Raw genomic sequence first — 17,429 nt, 5'->3', positions numbered from 1 at the left:
TACTCCTACATTTTCCAACATTTAAAGATGACTGAAGCGCTTTACACTACATTCAGTCTTTCACCCATTCACTTACACACTGATGGTGGCAAATTAAATTGCAGTCACTGCTCACTGACAGAAGCGGCTCTGCCGTACACTGGCGCCATAAGTCCCTCTGACCACCATCAGCAGCCAATGCATGTGTAGTGTCAAAGATACAATGACACTGAAAGCCAAAGCCGGGGCTTGAACCGACAACCCTCTGGCTGCAGGGCAAACTCTTTCATCCGTTACCTTCTGTCCCTAAAGGCGAGTTCATACTTTCCACTGTTACCAGATGACTTAGATTTAGAAAAACTTTATTGTCATGTTGTACACACAGAGTGTATACAAAACGAAATTTTGTTCCGTACAGCTCTCAAGAGATTTCCATTTTTAAAGTGCAGCAGTGATAAAATGTAAACATAAGACTGAGCGATGATTTATAGTTTCCAACATTCAGCGTTTTTTGTTTTTTTTTAAAACACCCTTTTATACAACATTCAGCAGTCTGATGGCAGTGAGGAAAGAAGCTGATGTAGAATCTGCTGGACCTGCATCCCATGCTGCGAAGCCTCTTCCCAGAGGGCAGCAGGAAGAACAGTCCATGGTGGGGTGTGAGGGGTCATTTATGATATTACGGCCTCGAGACATGCAGCGCTGGGATGAAATGTCTTTAATGGAGGGAAAAGGAGCCCCCATGATCTTCTCTGCTGTTCTCACCTTCCTCCAGTCTGAGGCGCTGCAGCCTCCACACCACACAGTGAGACAGCTGCTCAGAACGCTCTCTATGGTGCTTCTGGAGAAGGTGGTGAGGATGAGTGGGGGCAGGTGGGCTCTCCTCATCCTCTGCAGGAAGTCCAAGCGCTTCTGCGCCCTATTTGACCAGTGAGGTGGTGTTTCCAGTCCAGGTGAGGGTGTGTGTGATGTGCTCCCCCAGGAATTTGGTGCTGCTGACCACCTCTACAGCTGACCTGTTGATGACCAGTGTAGCGTGGTTAGGACGGTTCTTCCTGAAGTCCAAGATGATCTCCTTCATCTTCTCCACGTTCAGGATCAGGCTGTTATCTCTGCACCAGTCCGGATGGATGTTGAGATGGAAGAATTTATACCAAGTTAACCACTTGATTCAACCAGCTGGACGTAAACTGAGCTGAATGCGTTGTACTTCATCTGTGACTGAACTTAAATGTATTTAGTTGATTTTAGCGTAATTACATGGTAGTTTATTGTATATGTGCTGAAAATATCTTTTTGTCCTCTAAACTGCTCCTACAGTAGAGGACATTTGCTTTTTTGGTCTAGTCCTTCCCTTTTCATATTCCCCTTCCATGTATCTACACTTTCTATCATTTTCTATAATCTTTTTGCTGCTGTAACACCTGAATTTACCCAATGTGGGACAATAAAGGGATTTTCTATTCCATACCATTCTATTCTGTTAGTTTGCAATTTTAATAACAAGAGATTAGATAGAAATTAGGATTCCAGCTCCAGATGATACCAAAGCATGTGAGTAATCCCATCCTCCAGAAAAAGAGCTAAATAACCTTAAAATTAATTGTATTAAAATCATCTTTAATATCTGTATTTCATGATATCTCAGTGTGAGAGAAGCAGCATCATTATGTTTAATAAAAAGCAAAACCTTGTTATTGTATAAGTTTTAAGATTGACTCCTGGTTTTAAAATGAGTGACAGTTTTAAGAGAAACTCTGGAGAATTTGGCTGCTTCTAATAAATAACTAATAAAACAAATAACTTATAAAACAATATAATAAATCAATAACTAATAAAACAATATCATAAATCAATAACTAGTAAATAGTTAATATAATAAATAACAGAGCAATGGAGAAAAAAAGAGCCCAGCGTCTGTATAATAGATCCTCGTGCGCGGTCATGTGACACGTGCAGGGTGGCGCGCGGGTCAGTAATCCGATCATCCTCCGTTTAGGAACCAACAGGTGAGCCAACACCACCTGCAGAGACTGCTGCGTCATCTAATCTGCGCCTGCGCAGTCAGTCAAGCTAAAAGAAAACGAGGTGAGTTGTTTTTCAAAATAAAAGCAGTAGCTGTTTTTGTAGAATACAGCTCATTGCTCAGATTTACACAAAGTCATTAATTAAACTACATGTACTTTATGCACAAAAAACAACAATCTGCAGTAAAGGACCTCGATAAAGGCACAAGATAAGCAAATAAAAAAGAATCTCATAGATTTGTCCTGTATATCTTCTCTCGCTTATTTCATCAGGGTCACGGTTGGGCCTGCAGTCTATGGGGCATACGCCTTGGACAGGTCTCCAGTCTGAAGCAGGACAACACAGAGAGATACAAGCATGTATACACAAACAAATGACAGAAGCCAATAAACCTTCCATTCATGTTTTTGGACAGTGGGAGGAAGCCGGCTTCCAATGATATTGGAAGCTGGAAGTGTGGCTCTGCCAACAAATTTGACCAGACAGATGAAGAGTAGCAGAAGACTAAATACTTTTGGCATTTATTAATGTTTGTTTTCATAAGTTTTATGATTAAAAAACAAAGAAAAACATATTCTGTCTCAATTTTTGATTTTGTAATAATCTTATATTTAGAATATTTTTATATTCTAGTCTTTAAGAGCTTTATTACTATATTTCTAATGTCTAAGTAGATTACTTTAAAATATTAATTTCAGAGTATTTGAGTAGTCTTATAAAATATATATTTTTTAATCTTATGTAAGTAGTTTCTTGGATGGCTACTTATTATTTTAACTTAAGTAAACAAAACATTTACATAGTGCTACTCACTTACTAAAGTGTACTTTGGGCTATTCTACCTAATGCCTAATATTCTATTCTATTTTATTCTATTCTATGTATTTATATAAGCATATAGCTAGACAGGCCTATAAACAACATTTATGTGAAAAGCAATACTTTCCTCACATCCTATGTTGTTTCTACTGTTTACATTTTTAGGTTTTAATATTTGAGATAAAAGTGTTGATGTATTTTATCTAAACTTCAATTTGATCCGAGATGTTTTCAAGTTTCTTTAAAAATCGAGGTTTTGCAGGAAAGGGAAGGCTTTTATTGTGAAGGTCTGTGAAGTTTGTTTCCTGTCCTGTCTGTTGGACTTGACCGTGGGGTTGCCAGGGAGCCAGCTCCATAGCAACAGGATCAAGAGGTTAAACAAAGTAGAAAGATTTATGTGTTTATTTTTGTTGTTTTGTTTAAAGATTTTTTTTTTCTTAAGGTGGCAGCATGAAAATGAAGCTTCTTCCGAGTCAAATCAGATTTGGATCCAAACAGATTGTATTTAATTAAAAATGCCTTCAACGATGATCCTGAAGCCCAAACCAGCGGAGGTGTCGAAGAAGAACAAACCTGTGAGGCCGACAGCAGCCTGCAGCCGGGCAGGCGGTCAGCTTCAAGCGCCCTCCGTGCGTAAAACCCGCGCGTCAAGCTGCTCCAGGGGCCCGCAGCAGCGGGACAAGAGCCAGAGGGGCCCCACAGTATCAAACACAGGGGGCCAGGAGTGCAAACTGACCTGCGAGAAGAGAGTCAGGTCCGCATCCTTAGCCCCCAAACCATCGGGAGCCAAACCCGCGGAAAGAAGCACCGGAACAGAGCCGGGGCGCAGGAGGGCCTCCAGCTCTGTGAGGCAGGCTGATGCCAACCCGACCCTCCACAGCCGGGGGCCCACCGGGGGTCCGGCTGTGAAGGAGCTGCGGTGCTCCAGGTCTGAGGGGAAGAAACTGATCCAGAGGTGAGAACAGCTGAGTCAGTGTGAGCACACTGCAAAAAAATAAATAAAATAAAATAAAATAAGTCATTTTTTTCTTAAAATAAGTGCCTTTTGTCTTGAGTTGAAGAGGGAAGTGAGACACTTTGCCAATGAACAAGACAATCTAAATCTAAAATAAGAAAAAACAACTGCATTGTCTGTTTTCAAATGCATATTATCTTATTTACCTACTTAAATTAAAGGTTAATACTCTTAGTTTAAAAATGTTTTACTTATAATCACTGTTTTAAGGTTTATGTGTTTCTTTCTGATGGAAGTTACTGTGCTGCTTGCAGAAATTAGGATTCTGCTCTAAAACATGGTTATTATGATTTTTGGATACAACTATTACTTTTAACGCAAAAAAACAAAAAACAAACAAACAAAAAACAAACAGTTCCCTACAGCTCTGCTAATGATTTTATTATTTTTTTTATTAAATCGAATGAAAGGCATAAAATAAATCAAGATCGATGTGGGGCATTGTTGCTTTTTCAATAAATAAAACATGACAAAAAAAAGTTAATATTTAATGGATTGATACACTCAATTTTTCTTTTGGTGTGCCTTTGGAGTTAGATGCATGTGTTTAATTAGTCAAAGCCTTGTTTAGAGTCAGAATTTAGGCCTTAAATACTCAGAAATTTTACTTCCCTCCTCTGATGATTTTGTGTTTTTTTTTTTTTTATCACATGCAAATGTTCAATCAACAGAAATATTTATAAGACTTCCTCTTTGCTTTTGATCTTTGAATGTTTGTTTTTGCAAAAAAAAAAAAAAAAAAGTTTGTTCTTTTATATCATAGGCTAAGTATGATTTAAAACCCTTAGTTAAAAATTTAAAACACTAATCAACAATTGCCACCTGTGTTTGGATATGGGAACATTTCCATGCATCCTGCTGTGAAAGGCTGCAGCAGTCCTAAAATATCCTGCTCGGTTTTGCTGTCTGTAGCCATCTGCTACAGCAGGTTAATCCCCAGAAGTTTTACCTCCCACTGACAGAACTGACCTATGGCGGATCTACTGCAGCCAAAAGACGTCCACTAATTGCACAACCGATTGTACAGAAATGTCTCTATATGCTCTGCAGAAAGATGAGATGATCCTAGATGCATCTTACTATATTATAAATGAAACCGTTCCTGCAGATGTAAAGTAATGATTTTAAGATGAGTGTAACTGCTTTGTTCCAACATGGAAGCAGAGAATCTGAAGAAGCCTAAATAGAGGTTCTGCATAAAGGACGCTCTATAGGTATTGCCTAAAGATTAAGAAAAAACAAAGTTCAGTGTCTAGGAAAACTAGAACACCAATAAAGTTCAATAACTTAGCCAAACTTCTGAACAGTTTGTTCATTACTCTGAATTCAATTGTGACTGGAATGATGATTCAGATTAACTTTGATTAATCAATTATTGAAATAATCCCCACCTAATTCGGTTAATGAATGCAATAAATACTCACCGTAGACCAACATTGCACAGACTCTAAAACATGTCAATTTCTGATAGAGAACCACCTTACAGCTCTATTAACATAAAACTATATGTATACAAATATTTTCCATTTAAGCTCCTTCTGCCTGAATTACTACATTAATGCAGCGCGACATGGAGATCAGCCTAAGTTCTGATGAGGTTCTGATGAGGTCCAGTAGAAGCTTTGATAGCGACCTTCAGATCATCAGCGGTTCTGGTGTTTCTCGTCTTCCCTCCTGCACCCTCCTCCATAGTTTCTCTATGAGGTTTTGTTCAGATAAGTCTGCTGTCCAGGCAGAAACAGGGAACCGGGCTCAGTGGACCAGCTTATTGTACCTTTGGCAGTGTGGGCTGGTCCCAGGTTCAGATGAAAAATGAAATCACAGTTCTAGTAAGCCTGTGAGCAGAGGGGAGTATGAAGTTATTGAGTGTCCTGGTAGATTTCTGTACTAACTGTGGATTTCAATTCAATTTAGTTCATTTATATAGTGCGAATTCACAACACATGTCATCTCAAGGCACTTTACAGTTCACCAGATCATCCAGTCAGATTGATTCAAAGTTTTCTATTTAAGGAAAACCAGTTGATTGCATTGAATCATTGACTCGGATGTAATCCCTCACTTTTAACAAGAAGAAACCTCCACCAGAACCAGGCTCAGTGTGAGCGGCCATCTGCTGAGGCTGACTGAGGTTCAAGGAGGCAGAAGCAGAGATACTAAAGGCAACTGTAAAAGGCGGCCCCTTCCAGGAACTGTCAACAAACTCCACAAGCGGCCCTGTCCAAAAAACACACAGCCAGGTAGACAAGTTCTGAGCCAGCTCCCACGTAGGAGGATGAAAGAGAGCACATCCAGCCAGTCACAGTCAGAGAAACAGGACTACACTGAAAAACAGGCCGATGTCCATCCATCCATCCATTATCTGACACGCTTGTCCCTAGTGGGGTCGTGAGGGGTGCTGGTGCCTATCTCCAGCAGACAATGGGCAAACAAAGGTGTTGATGGCAGCAGCACAGCTGATATTTCTCTCCAGGATGGAGTCACAGCCAAACAGGAACAGACCAGATGAAGCTACTATGAGAAAAAGCAGAGAGAGCAGAACATTAGAGATTGAACTAACAGATTCTGCAGAGAGGGAGAATAGAATAGAGAGATAGAATGAAGCAGAATGATGAAATGGGGGTCCCTATGTCCTCCAGCAGTCTAAGCCTATAGCAGCATAACTATAGAGATAGCTCAGGATAACCTGAGCCACTCTAACTATAAGCTTTATCAAAAAGGAAAGTTTTAAGCCTAGCCTTAAAAGTAGACAGGGTGTCTGCCTCATGGACTAAAACTGGTAGTTGGTTCCACAGGAGAGGAGCTGATAACTAAAAGACTTTTAGAAATTCTAGGAACTACTAGTAACTCCTACCACTTTAGAAACCTTGTGGACCAGAACCAGAACTTGACATGGCACCAAACCATCACTGACAGGAAAGTTCAACCACAGTGGATCCTCTGTCTCTCCACTCTTCCTCTAGACTTCATTTCTAAATGAAATGTAAACTTTATTTTTATTGGCCCTTTGACCATTCAGCAACAGTCTGGTTCTCCTCCCCCCAGATGAGACAGTTGGATCTTATGTGTTGGATTCATTTGTTATGCTGATTCCAGCTCCCTCTAAAGCTCCATCTGCTTCTTAAGTGTATTTTGCATGTATTCTTGTTCATGATTCACCTTTTTCTTCCACTTAAATCTCTATTATTATTCTTGCGTCTAGGACACTGTTTAGAGCCTTTAATTTAGACATGATCTTTTCTGGCCTCCCCTCCATGTGAATAATGTCAATGACTGTCGTCTGGACATCTCACCAGTCACCAGATTTTCTATAATTGTTGCTGCTTTAGCACATGTCCTTCAGGACTGGTATCCTGCAACGTTTGGATGCGTCCCTCCTCCGTATGCAATAAAGGGCTGCATCTGAATTGGTCCCACTGTAGCACCGAGCTCCTCTTCCTTCCCCTGTCATGGTTTGAACCATGGGAACTGTACCGCGGATAGGAACAGAAATGTAAACTGCTGTACTGATTCTGGAGAGATTCTAATTCACATTATTACACAATGGAAACACGAGGATGAAGCTAGTCAATAGCAATAGATATCTGAGTTTGTCTGTCTGAGATGAGGGAAAAAAGCAGATTTTAAAAAAAATATATATTTTAATTTCATTTTTCAGATGTTTATGTCTATATTGTAGTTTTTACATTTTTACGTGCCATGAAAATATGAAGTGAATTTTGTTCCATTATTGTTGCAAACAAAAAACATGTTTTGTAAATACAAATTAGAAAAAAAACAGTTCACAAACGTTGTCAATTAAAAACCAGAAATACTTTTAAATTTTTTTGAGATTCTATTTTTTTTATATATTTTTTTCTCAATATTCTTTTTTTTTTTTTTTCTTTTTTACAGATTGTTTTCAAATGCTATTTTTTTCCTTGTTGAGTTTTATGAATGGTACTCTTTTCATATTGCGTATTTCATTTCATTTTATGCCCAATAATGATGCATACTTTGACCAATAACAATGTTGTTGCTAAAGTCCAAGCAGACCAATAGAGATCCATCTTTGCTGCTCACAACCAGAGCAATAGAGATAGGAGAGTTGCGCCACCAGAAGAACAGCAGCTTAGGTTAGTAGGGCGTCCCATAGTTCCATTCTGGGCAGAACTACTACAGAACTGATACATTTGGTAATTATTTCACAAAATACACAACTATTAGCCTACTGGTTGAGGTTTTACTCCATATTATAGTTCTGCTGTCATGAAATATGTGTTTTTTTTTTAACTAGAGCCTGTTTCAATCACTTGACCCATATGTAATGTTTATAGATATTTATGTTTTGTTTACATGAGAAAGAGATGCTCCTCCTGGGTGAGCTTGCTGTGATTATTTTTGCGTGCATTTTGTCGTTGACTCTTCAGCAATCCCTCACACCAAGCATGCATGTAGTGACAGTAGAGAGGAAAAACTCCATTTTAAAAGGAAGAAACCTTCAGCAGAACCGGGCTCAGGGTGAGCGGCCATCTGGCGAGGCCGACTGGGGCCCTCTGAGTCATGCCACCCCGAGCTAAGGGCCGTATCGCCTCTTAATAATAACACTTTGCTTTTAAGCTTTCCACACAGAACATGATTGTTCCAACATTATTAGTTATGATTTGAATATTATCAGTAGAGGAAACCATTTAGAAAAAAGATATAAGAAAATATTCAAATCTTCCATTTAATGTGAGCATGTGGACAAATTTGACCTCATTCTACAGTGCAAATCTAGCTCGATTCATTTGATTTGCTTTGTATTTACATAGAAAATTGTTTTTTTCTCATAGATCTGGACTATTTGTAGCTTTCTGAACGATCTGATCCAGGAACTTTAAATGAAATAACAAGCCTCTTTTCCTGTTTCAGTCACAAAGCTTTCACCGTCATCCCTCCGGACCCAAAGAAACGAAAAGAGATCCAGAAAAGTGAGATCACATGTTTGTTCAATCAGCCTTGCCTTAATTAGGAGCAGCTGGATGTAAATTACAGTTTGAGTGATGCTGTCCGTCTGATTGGCTGAGCAGAGGCAGAGGCGGAGCTGGCTGCTTTGGAGGAGCTGCGTCTGAGCAGAGCTGTGTCCTACGTGTCCATCGACCCCAGCACCGTCGGTGAGACGTCTAAACGCCTCGTAGGTGTGGCGTTTACGGCCTCACCTCTGACTGTTTGTGCTGCGTTTACAGGCGGCTGCATGAGTCTGGAGGAAGTACGGCTGAAGCAGCAGCAGGAAATGATGCAAGCAAGGAGGAAACAGAAACAGGTCTAAGAACCAACACCTGCAGCATCCTGGGTGGGAGGGAGGAGGGGTGTGTGGTCTAAAATCTAGGCTACACGTGGTGTGCTGATACACAACAGACCCCAGAGCCTCTCATTTAGACCTTTTATCTGATTTCTAATTAAAAAGAAAACTTTTCATTTGACTTACATTTTAAATAATTTAATTATTCATAACAACAACCTAAGATGAAACACATTTATTTTATCGAACATTTGTTTTGGTTTTCATCTTTTCAAGCTTTGCAAATTCAGAATCATCTTATAGTTCTGACAACAGCACTAGATATTTCTTTACTATTTTTAATGCATTGTTGAAGCTTTTTATTTATTTATTTATTTCCACCATTTTTAGACATTCATTATATTAATCTCTTACGTTTTTCTGCTTCTGTCTCCTTGAACCCCAGTGGGCCTCAGCAGATGGCCGCTCACACTGAGCCTGGTTCTGCTGGAGGTTTCTTCCTGTTAAAAGGGAGTTTTTTCTCTCCACTGTCGCTACAAGCATGCTTAGTGTGAGAGATTGCCTTTTGGTTAATGAGTCTATGCAATCAACTGGTTTTCCTTAGATAGAAAACTTTGAATCAATTTGACTGGATGATCTTGTGAACTGTAAAGAGCTTTGAGATGACATGTGTTGTGAATTGGTGCTATAGAAATAAACTGAATTGAATTAAGTTCAGTTGAATTTACTTTGTCATGCAAACTTGATTAAAATAGATTAGTGTTAAATAGAGCAACAGAATTAATAAAAAAAAAGATTAGTCAACAAAATTGTCTAAATTAAGCACCTGAACTATCAAATTAGTAAGTTTACATTTTCGATGACAGAATAAATAAAAAAAACTCCCTAACCTTTATTTATTTAGTGTTTATTTCTGTAAAATCCTTTAAATTGCTTGTTAGATCTTTTTCTGTACATTTAGTCTTGCTTTAATTAAATTATGCTTTTTTTGGATTTAGTTTTGTATGTTTACATAAGCGATGATATTTTTTGACAGAATATCTCACTGAACTTGTCCTGGAGATATTTACTTCCTGTTCCTGTCCTCCATGTTTTTCCAGATGAAGAAGCAGATGATAGAGGAAACGTCGGTCCTGATGAGGTGACCGAGCGGCTCGTCTTCTTTTTGTCTCAACTGGCTGCTAAACTTTTGCTAAACACAGCTATAGACATATAACCCACGGTTCTGGTCCAAGGTTTCCATCCACTCATCAAACACTTGAATATCAAAATAACTTTTTATCTTGAAGCTATTTATCAGGTCGTTTCTCTATTTCCTGGGTTAATTATCCAAAGTCAAACTGCTTCAGGGATTTTTTTAACAAGAACTGAACAGAAATGTATTCATATTATGGATTCTCTCTTACATGCTCCAAATCAGGACAGACTCATCTATATCCAAACAGCTCCACTAACATTTAGTTGAATGTTTTCTGCATCATTCTGGCTGTAAACTGAACCAACGTTATTGGCAGAAATGAGAGGTTATTTAGATCGGTCGACTTTCCTCCTTTATTTTTTATCCACTTTATGCAATGACAGCGAAACATCCCTTAGCATTATGCTTCCACCACCGTGCCCCGCTCTTAGGTTAGGAAAGGAATTGTTATCACTGAATTATAAAAGGCAGTTAGATGGTCCATAACAGCTGTTTCTTTGGTTCCTGTCCGCATTGTGGACAGTGTTTGGTCCTGTTTCCTTCTAGGTAATTCAAGAAGTTGAGACTTGGACGTAGTTTTGCATTCTGACTTGAGGAGTTTCTAAAGTGTAACCTAAAAAATCTGGAATGGATCCGACTGCTTGCAAATCTGTGGACTGTTTCCTGAAAAAATAGAATCTGCTCCAAATATCCAGGAGATTTAAATGAACTAGCAGTTCAGCAAGGAGGAGGCTTAATTATTCCGTTATAATGATGCCAGAAGCTGCAACATGGGATTTCTCTGCTACCTGCTGATGAAAATTTAACCAAAGATCAGATGGGACCTCTGCATAGTCCTGAAAGCCACAGGTGTCAAGTAACCAAGTTTAAGTACTTAGTTACTACTCTTATATAACAGTGTTCACACTTTAGTATTTATTTTTCTAAGGACTTTTTACTTTTACTGACTACATTTGACACAATTATCAGTATTTCTGTTCTTTATTTTCTCCAAACTGGCTCGTTACTTCTTAATATACGGATAACAACATGTTGCAATAAACAGGGGAAATCAGGAGGATCATCTGTCCGACTGGAGCCTGATAAGTTCAATCAGAAAAACGCACAAGGAGAGAAACGACAAATAGGAGAAATTTATTGATACAATTACTTGGTCTTGTTGCTCAGACCTCGGCAGGATACATAGCGCTGAATTTTGTTTGATATGCATGAACAGGAGCAAAGAAAAGGGCTGTTTCCCCCCCAGGCCTGAAACTGGTGGTGGAGTGGAGATAGATGAAGTTGGTCAGTCTGTAGACTGCTGGTTAGAGAGACGGTCTGCTGAGCTTTATGGGGAGATCCAGTGGACTGCGTGAGCTGATACTAGAGCTTCACTCGGGACCTGGAAGATGGAAGTCCAGTTGGACAACAAAGGTTGAGAGAACCTGTCCATGATGAGCAAGCATGAAGCGACAGTGGAGAGGAAAAACTCCCCAATGGGAAGAAACCTCTGGCAGAACCAGGCTCAACATGGCGGTTTTCTGTCGGACCGGTTGAGAAGAGACATGGAACGCAGTCTGGAAGGAATGACACTCTGATGAAGCTTTAGCTACGATGGTGGAGGTGGGTTGATCTGAATTGAAGTCAGACATAGAGCAACCGCTGCCTGCCCACTAGGTAGCAGACGAGTTGTGGATCAGAGGCCTTTTAAGATGAACTTTGGATGCTGATTGGCTTTTGTGGAGGCTTGGTTCAAAGCTGTTTGGCTGTGTCTTTGGCGAATGAAGGCGAGTAATCAGTTTATTCAGCTGAACTTCCACCTAGGCTCCATTTTATAGTAACACTCTGATATGGGTGAAGACAGGAGTTTGGGAAACATTGGAGATGATCTAATCTATTTATTCATACTCTATTAGTTCATACATTTACATTCTATTTCAATTTTAATTCAATTTACAACTTTAATGTTGTAAATACCAGAGCTTTAAACAAATTTTGCCATTTATGCCGGATTCATGTTCGGTCCAGTCTCTATTAAACTGACTGAAATATGAGTTTAGAACAGAATTAGACCAAGTCAGCATAAGATTTTATTGTTCTCTCCACCAACATGGTGAGCGGACCTTTTTTTTTTTTTTTTGCAAGAATACAGTTGTTAAATTATTTTTCTTCTATAATTTGAGGACAAACTTTGTTACGTTTGTACTTAATGTAATGTAGAACCCGACTTTTTTACTTTTACTTCAATAAAAGAGTTCAATTGGTACGCTAACCTTATCCAGTCTTATTTTACACAGATTATATATTTTATTCTTTGTATTCAGCTTATCAATTACAATTGAAGGCTCAGTTTGCAGGATCAGATCAAATAAAAGGGTAAAGCTGATGATGGTGTATGTAAACCTTTGACTAAAACAACATTCATCAATTGTGCATCTTATCAGTATCAACATGCAGTAACTGGTGTATTTAACTTTCCACTGGTTGAATAGAACATATTTTGTATAATTGTGTTTCTCTTTTTGTGTTTGTATATACATTGATGATAAATAGAGGCAATAAAGCTAATCTGAGATTAAATAAGAGTTTAATTGATCAAAACAGAAAACAAAGCTGCTTTGAAGGCAGCTGTGGAGGAGTGTTAATGACGAAATTATAAAAAATAAAATTGCATGAAAGATGTCCAGGCCTGCTTATTCTTAGAGTCCTGGAAGGGCTGTTGCATGTCTGTAGCTCCCTGGATGAGAGAAAGCACACAGAAGACTCCTACAGAAACAGTTCCACTGGGATTTAAACCAAAACACCTTCTTTCTCCAAGGCAACAGTGCCTTCAGAGGCACTGTTGCCTTGTTTGGTAAGATCTTGACAAAACAAAGTTTATGTTGTTTTCAAATCATAGGAAGGTACCTCAAACCCTGCCAGTAGTGTCCACTGTAGAGAGGAATGTAATTCAGGCGGTACATGAATATAAATACCTTGGAAATGTAATTGATGACCCTGTCACCTTCAGACCTTTTATTAATAAACTTTTGAAGAAATTAAGTGTTAAACTGGGCTTCTTATTTCATAATATGACATGTTTTTCTTTAGGAGTAAAAAAGCACCTTGTCTCTGCCACTTTTTTATCGGTCTTAGATTACGGTGACCTTTTTATAAGAATGCTACTTCTTCATGTCTTCAAATGTTGAACTCCGTTTCCCATGCTTCATTAAGGTTCATAACAAACTGTAGAGCCATGAAATCACTGTGACCTTTGCTCTCAGGTGGGATGGCCTTCCCTCTCTATGACAAGGCAGTGTCATTGGTAAACTTTGTATGTACAAGGTCCTTCTTGGATTACTGCCCTCTTACATTTGTACCTTATTTACACAGGAAAGCATGGCTTCTTATGCTCTGAGATCCAACCATCAGCTGTTGCTCTCTGTTCCTTTTGCCCGTACAAAAATAGGGAAGAAACCCTTTAGCTACGCAGCTCCCAGTGCCTGGAATGTTTTACAAAGAAACTGGAAGTTGACTGAGTTTTTATCTTTAAATGCTGAAAGTGAAATAATTTGAAGCAGCTGTAATTATTTTACTTGATATGTTTTTTTATGTACCTGTCATTTAATTTAATGAATCTCTGTTTATTATATTACGTTGCTGCCTCTTGACCAGGACTCCCTTGAAAAAGAGATTTTTAATCTCAATTGGATTTTTTCCTGGTTAAATAAAATTTAAATAAATAAAAATGTGGAATATAATTTTACAGTAATATATAAGGAGAAAAAACTTGTTTTCTTACAGAAATAAACAGCAGATGAACAGATACTGCTGTTAGAAGGTAGTGTTTCTGTTGTTCTGTCCTTCACCAGCAGAGGTCGCGCTTTGCTTGAAGAGCAGGCGTATGGATGGAGACTGAAGATGATGATGATGATTATGACGCAACTTTTTTATTAAATGGACTTTTAGAAACTTAAAAAAAATCATCTTTAAAAAAACCCTACTGTGATCTTTTGAACTTTATTCTTAAAACAATCCTACAGCCATTGTAACAGACCACGAATCTGTGATTTATTTGTTGTTATTGAACTTTTATATTATTTTGCTTTTCCATTTGAGAAGTTTACATCTTACTTAAACGCAACAGTTAAAAGCAAACTGCGCTAAATGTCAGAGTCGTGCTGCTGCCTCCCATGTGAACAATTCGTCACGTCATGAGACCGAAACTGCAAAACTGCGCATGCGCAAGAGACACTGGAACCTCCAAACAGAAACAAACGTGCAGCCAAGTTTGTAGTTTTTACCATCCGCCCTCTGAAGAGCAGAAGGGGCGTTCAGAGTATGTCGGTCAGCTTGGAAATTTCATTGCGATGAAAAATACAGATGGCTGCTCCTGTTTTATTTATCCATTTACCCTGCCCTTTTTCAAAAATAACTAGATATATTTAGTAAAAGGACTTTTTACATCATCTTTAACTGATCTACTTAAAGGCATAAAAGTAATGAATTTCATTTTCAGTGTGATAAATATCATCTTTAGATTACAAATGTAAGTGAACTCTCTAGGTTTAATATGTTAAGTGAAAAGAGGGATTTTTTTCCAGATCAATTGCTTTTATATATTAAATTAAATGTATATTTATCATTACTATATGTGATGTATATTTCAGAGTCATATGATGTAGATTCACATGCACATGGATTAACTACTATTTTAAATATCTTAAAGACTTTTGGGTCAGGCATTTATTTATATAAGTTTGGTAGTTGGATCAATTCTTCGTTCCTCGGGGACGTTAAATATGGATTTATTTAGTTATTTGGTATTTTATTTAGACGCTTCTTAGTGGTGATAAGTGGTAATTCCGGAGGCCCGTGAAGGCGTCTGGTACATTGCTGATCTTTGTGCGAAGCGGAGCAGCGGCGGTGAACGGGCTCACTGTGAGCACAGGAACACAGGGGGGAACAACGACTCTGTAGGCCTGGAAACGATCCCAACAGCGACTAACGAGCCATAGCGACGATCCTAAAATGGTAAGAATGTGTTTTAAAGCCCTGATTGGTATTTATTGGCGTTAATCTCTGATGGCTTTAGCTAAAAGCTAGCTGGCTAGTGCTACACGGTTAGCCGAGTGTTTTCCTGACTCATTATCGACGTTAAGGCTGCCATTTTACACCAGGTACTCTGCCAGCTCCGGCCACTGCCTCTACCCCACAGGACACACCGGTTATCTATAAAGATACCAGAGTAACATGATGCTCAGCTGGGTGGGTAACCTTTAGGAATCCGCGGTGTTCCGTGTCTAAAAGCTCGTCCACCCCAGCGGCTAATGCTGTCGAGCTAACAGGCTAATATGAAGCTAATGAGACTTAGCACCAGTGTTGCGTAGCTGTGTCGAACTTCGACCAGAAGCAACTAAAGCATAAAACTAACGCTCTGCTTCGTTGAATATATGCTGTGTGTGTTTGTTGTTTATTTAAAATGCCTGAACCCGGTTAGGGAGACTGGACATAAAGCAAGCAGACCCTGAAAGGAGCTCTTCGGCCCTCTGGCGCTTTTTCAGGATCCTGGTTAGCCTGGAAAACAGTGAAATCCTGAGCTAAACCTAAAGATAGAGGCTGTTCTCTGGACGCCTGGGCTGATCTATTGCTCTCATGCTTGGAAATACTGGAAATCAAAGAGGAAGCAAATCTATCTGAAGCCCACTTGGCAAAGGAAACAAAGATCTTTCTCAGCTAGTTAGAAGTTATTTACTTTGTTTCTTTCTCTTAAAATGTATCCCTAAATCTGAATGGACTTGAAAATAAAAATAGGTTTAACTGTTTTTCTTCCACTGCCACTATATATCTAAAAACAAGGTTTAGGAAAGTCTATATAGGCCCTTCTTACTGATAACATTTAGACAGGCAGAGCTTTTTAATGCAATGAATTTAGTTTAACTTAACAGGTGGAACATTTAAATGATGAGATAATGTGTGCTGGTTGGACACGAATACAGGTACAGGGTTAAATAAATAGGACATTTTGATAGTTTATCTCCATCAAAGTGCAAATAATCTATATAAGAAGTAGAAAAGCATAAAAAGAAGTATAAAAAATATCACATTAAATTACCCTGCTCTTTTATCCCCTATAACTTTGATTTATCCCCTATAGCTTTGAATGTTTGTCTCAAATGTAGGTAGTTATTAAAGGAACAATTCTAGCTGTGAAAACAATATTGATTTAATGAAAACAACTTGATTTTTTCGATTCATAGATAAATATTGTACTGTTGAGCTTTTTAATCGTTTTACTGTTATTGTGATAAATGTGTTGTCATACATAGAATATGGATTTATGGTCTAAATCTGAGGTCTTCAACAGGGGGTTCGCGACCCCTAGGGGGTCCATAGAGGTACTGCATGGGGATCACTTTTTTTTATATTCCCCCCTGCAGTAAATGTCTTTAAATTCAAATTAACATGAATTGAACACACTGTAGTAAACAGATAAATGGAGACAGAAGATGTCTTTCAGTCATCAATGCACACATTCAGCGACACACAGGAGCTCTTTCAAGCTGGGCACCATTTCATTCACAACACCTGTCCCATCAAGGAGGAAACAGAATCAGAAATACTTTAATAATCCCAGGGAGAAATTACTTTCATTACATGACTCCATCTGTAATAGAGTGACTATAGGACCAGTTTGATATAACAGTATTTCATACAGTATATATAATTAGGGGGTCGCCGCTCCATCTCACAGTTTGGGGTCCTTGGCCTGGAGAACGATGAAGACCCCTGTTCCAAATAGAAAATTAGGATTAATAAAGTTTAAATGCTCAAAAAGATGTCTACATTTTCAGAACTTTCACAAAAATGCGATTAAATACACTTAGTTTGCAGTTTAAAAATTCTACTTATGTCACTGGTGACCTGATGAATCCGATTTTAAATGGGTATATCTATCAGGAGCTGTATGGTTGTGGGACACGTACTCACAGCCATACAGTTATCTGAGAAAAACTGCAATGAAGTTGTGCTTTATTTTCACTTATATCATTATTGTGATGGTGCCACAAGATGTTTTGATTTTAGGTCCACATCGCCTTTGCTTACATGTTGCTTTTAAGAGAGTAAAACGGGTCAGACGTGCATTGAATATCAGGTGGTCTCTGGTA

General features: G+C 38.6%; 2 protein-coding genes across 3 annotated transcripts in view; both read left to right on the top strand.

Annotated features, from left to right (window-relative positions):
• Positions 1-3,143: 3,143 nt before the first annotated feature.
• zgc:194621 (uncharacterized protein LOC795037 homolog) lies at positions 3,144-11,530 on the top strand. Its single transcript, XM_038297926.1, has 6 exons — positions 3,144-3,199; positions 3,269-3,781; positions 8,735-8,793; positions 8,893-8,976; positions 9,049-9,125; positions 10,205-11,530. The coding sequence occupies exons 2-6, from the start codon at positions 3,342-3,344 to the stop codon at positions 10,247-10,249; spliced, it is 705 nt and encodes a 234-aa protein (XP_038153854.1). The 5' UTR covers positions 3,144-3,199; positions 3,269-3,341; the 3' UTR covers positions 10,250-11,530.
• Positions 11,531-15,136: 3,606 nt separating this feature from the next.
• Positions 15,137-17,429, top strand: part of LOC119791678 (cullin-1) — a 33,313-nt gene continuing 31,020 nt past the window's right edge. For both annotated transcript variants that reach the window (XM_038297903.1, XM_038297913.1), the window contains exon 1: positions 15,137-15,294. The gene's annotated coding sequence lies outside the window, so the exon portion shown is untranslated. The remainder of the gene's footprint in view (positions 15,295-17,429) is intronic.

The sequence above is a fragment of the Cyprinodon tularosa genome, unplaced genomic scaffold (genome assembly GCF_016077235.1).
Source record: "Cyprinodon tularosa strain WSP-4 unplaced genomic scaffold, ASM1607723v1 ctg1104, whole genome shotgun sequence".
Taxonomy (NCBI): domain Eukaryota; kingdom Metazoa; phylum Chordata; class Actinopteri; order Cyprinodontiformes; family Cyprinodontidae; genus Cyprinodon; species Cyprinodon tularosa.
Note: the sequence above shows the minus strand (reverse complement) of the source record. Positions and strands in the feature narration are given on the sequence as shown.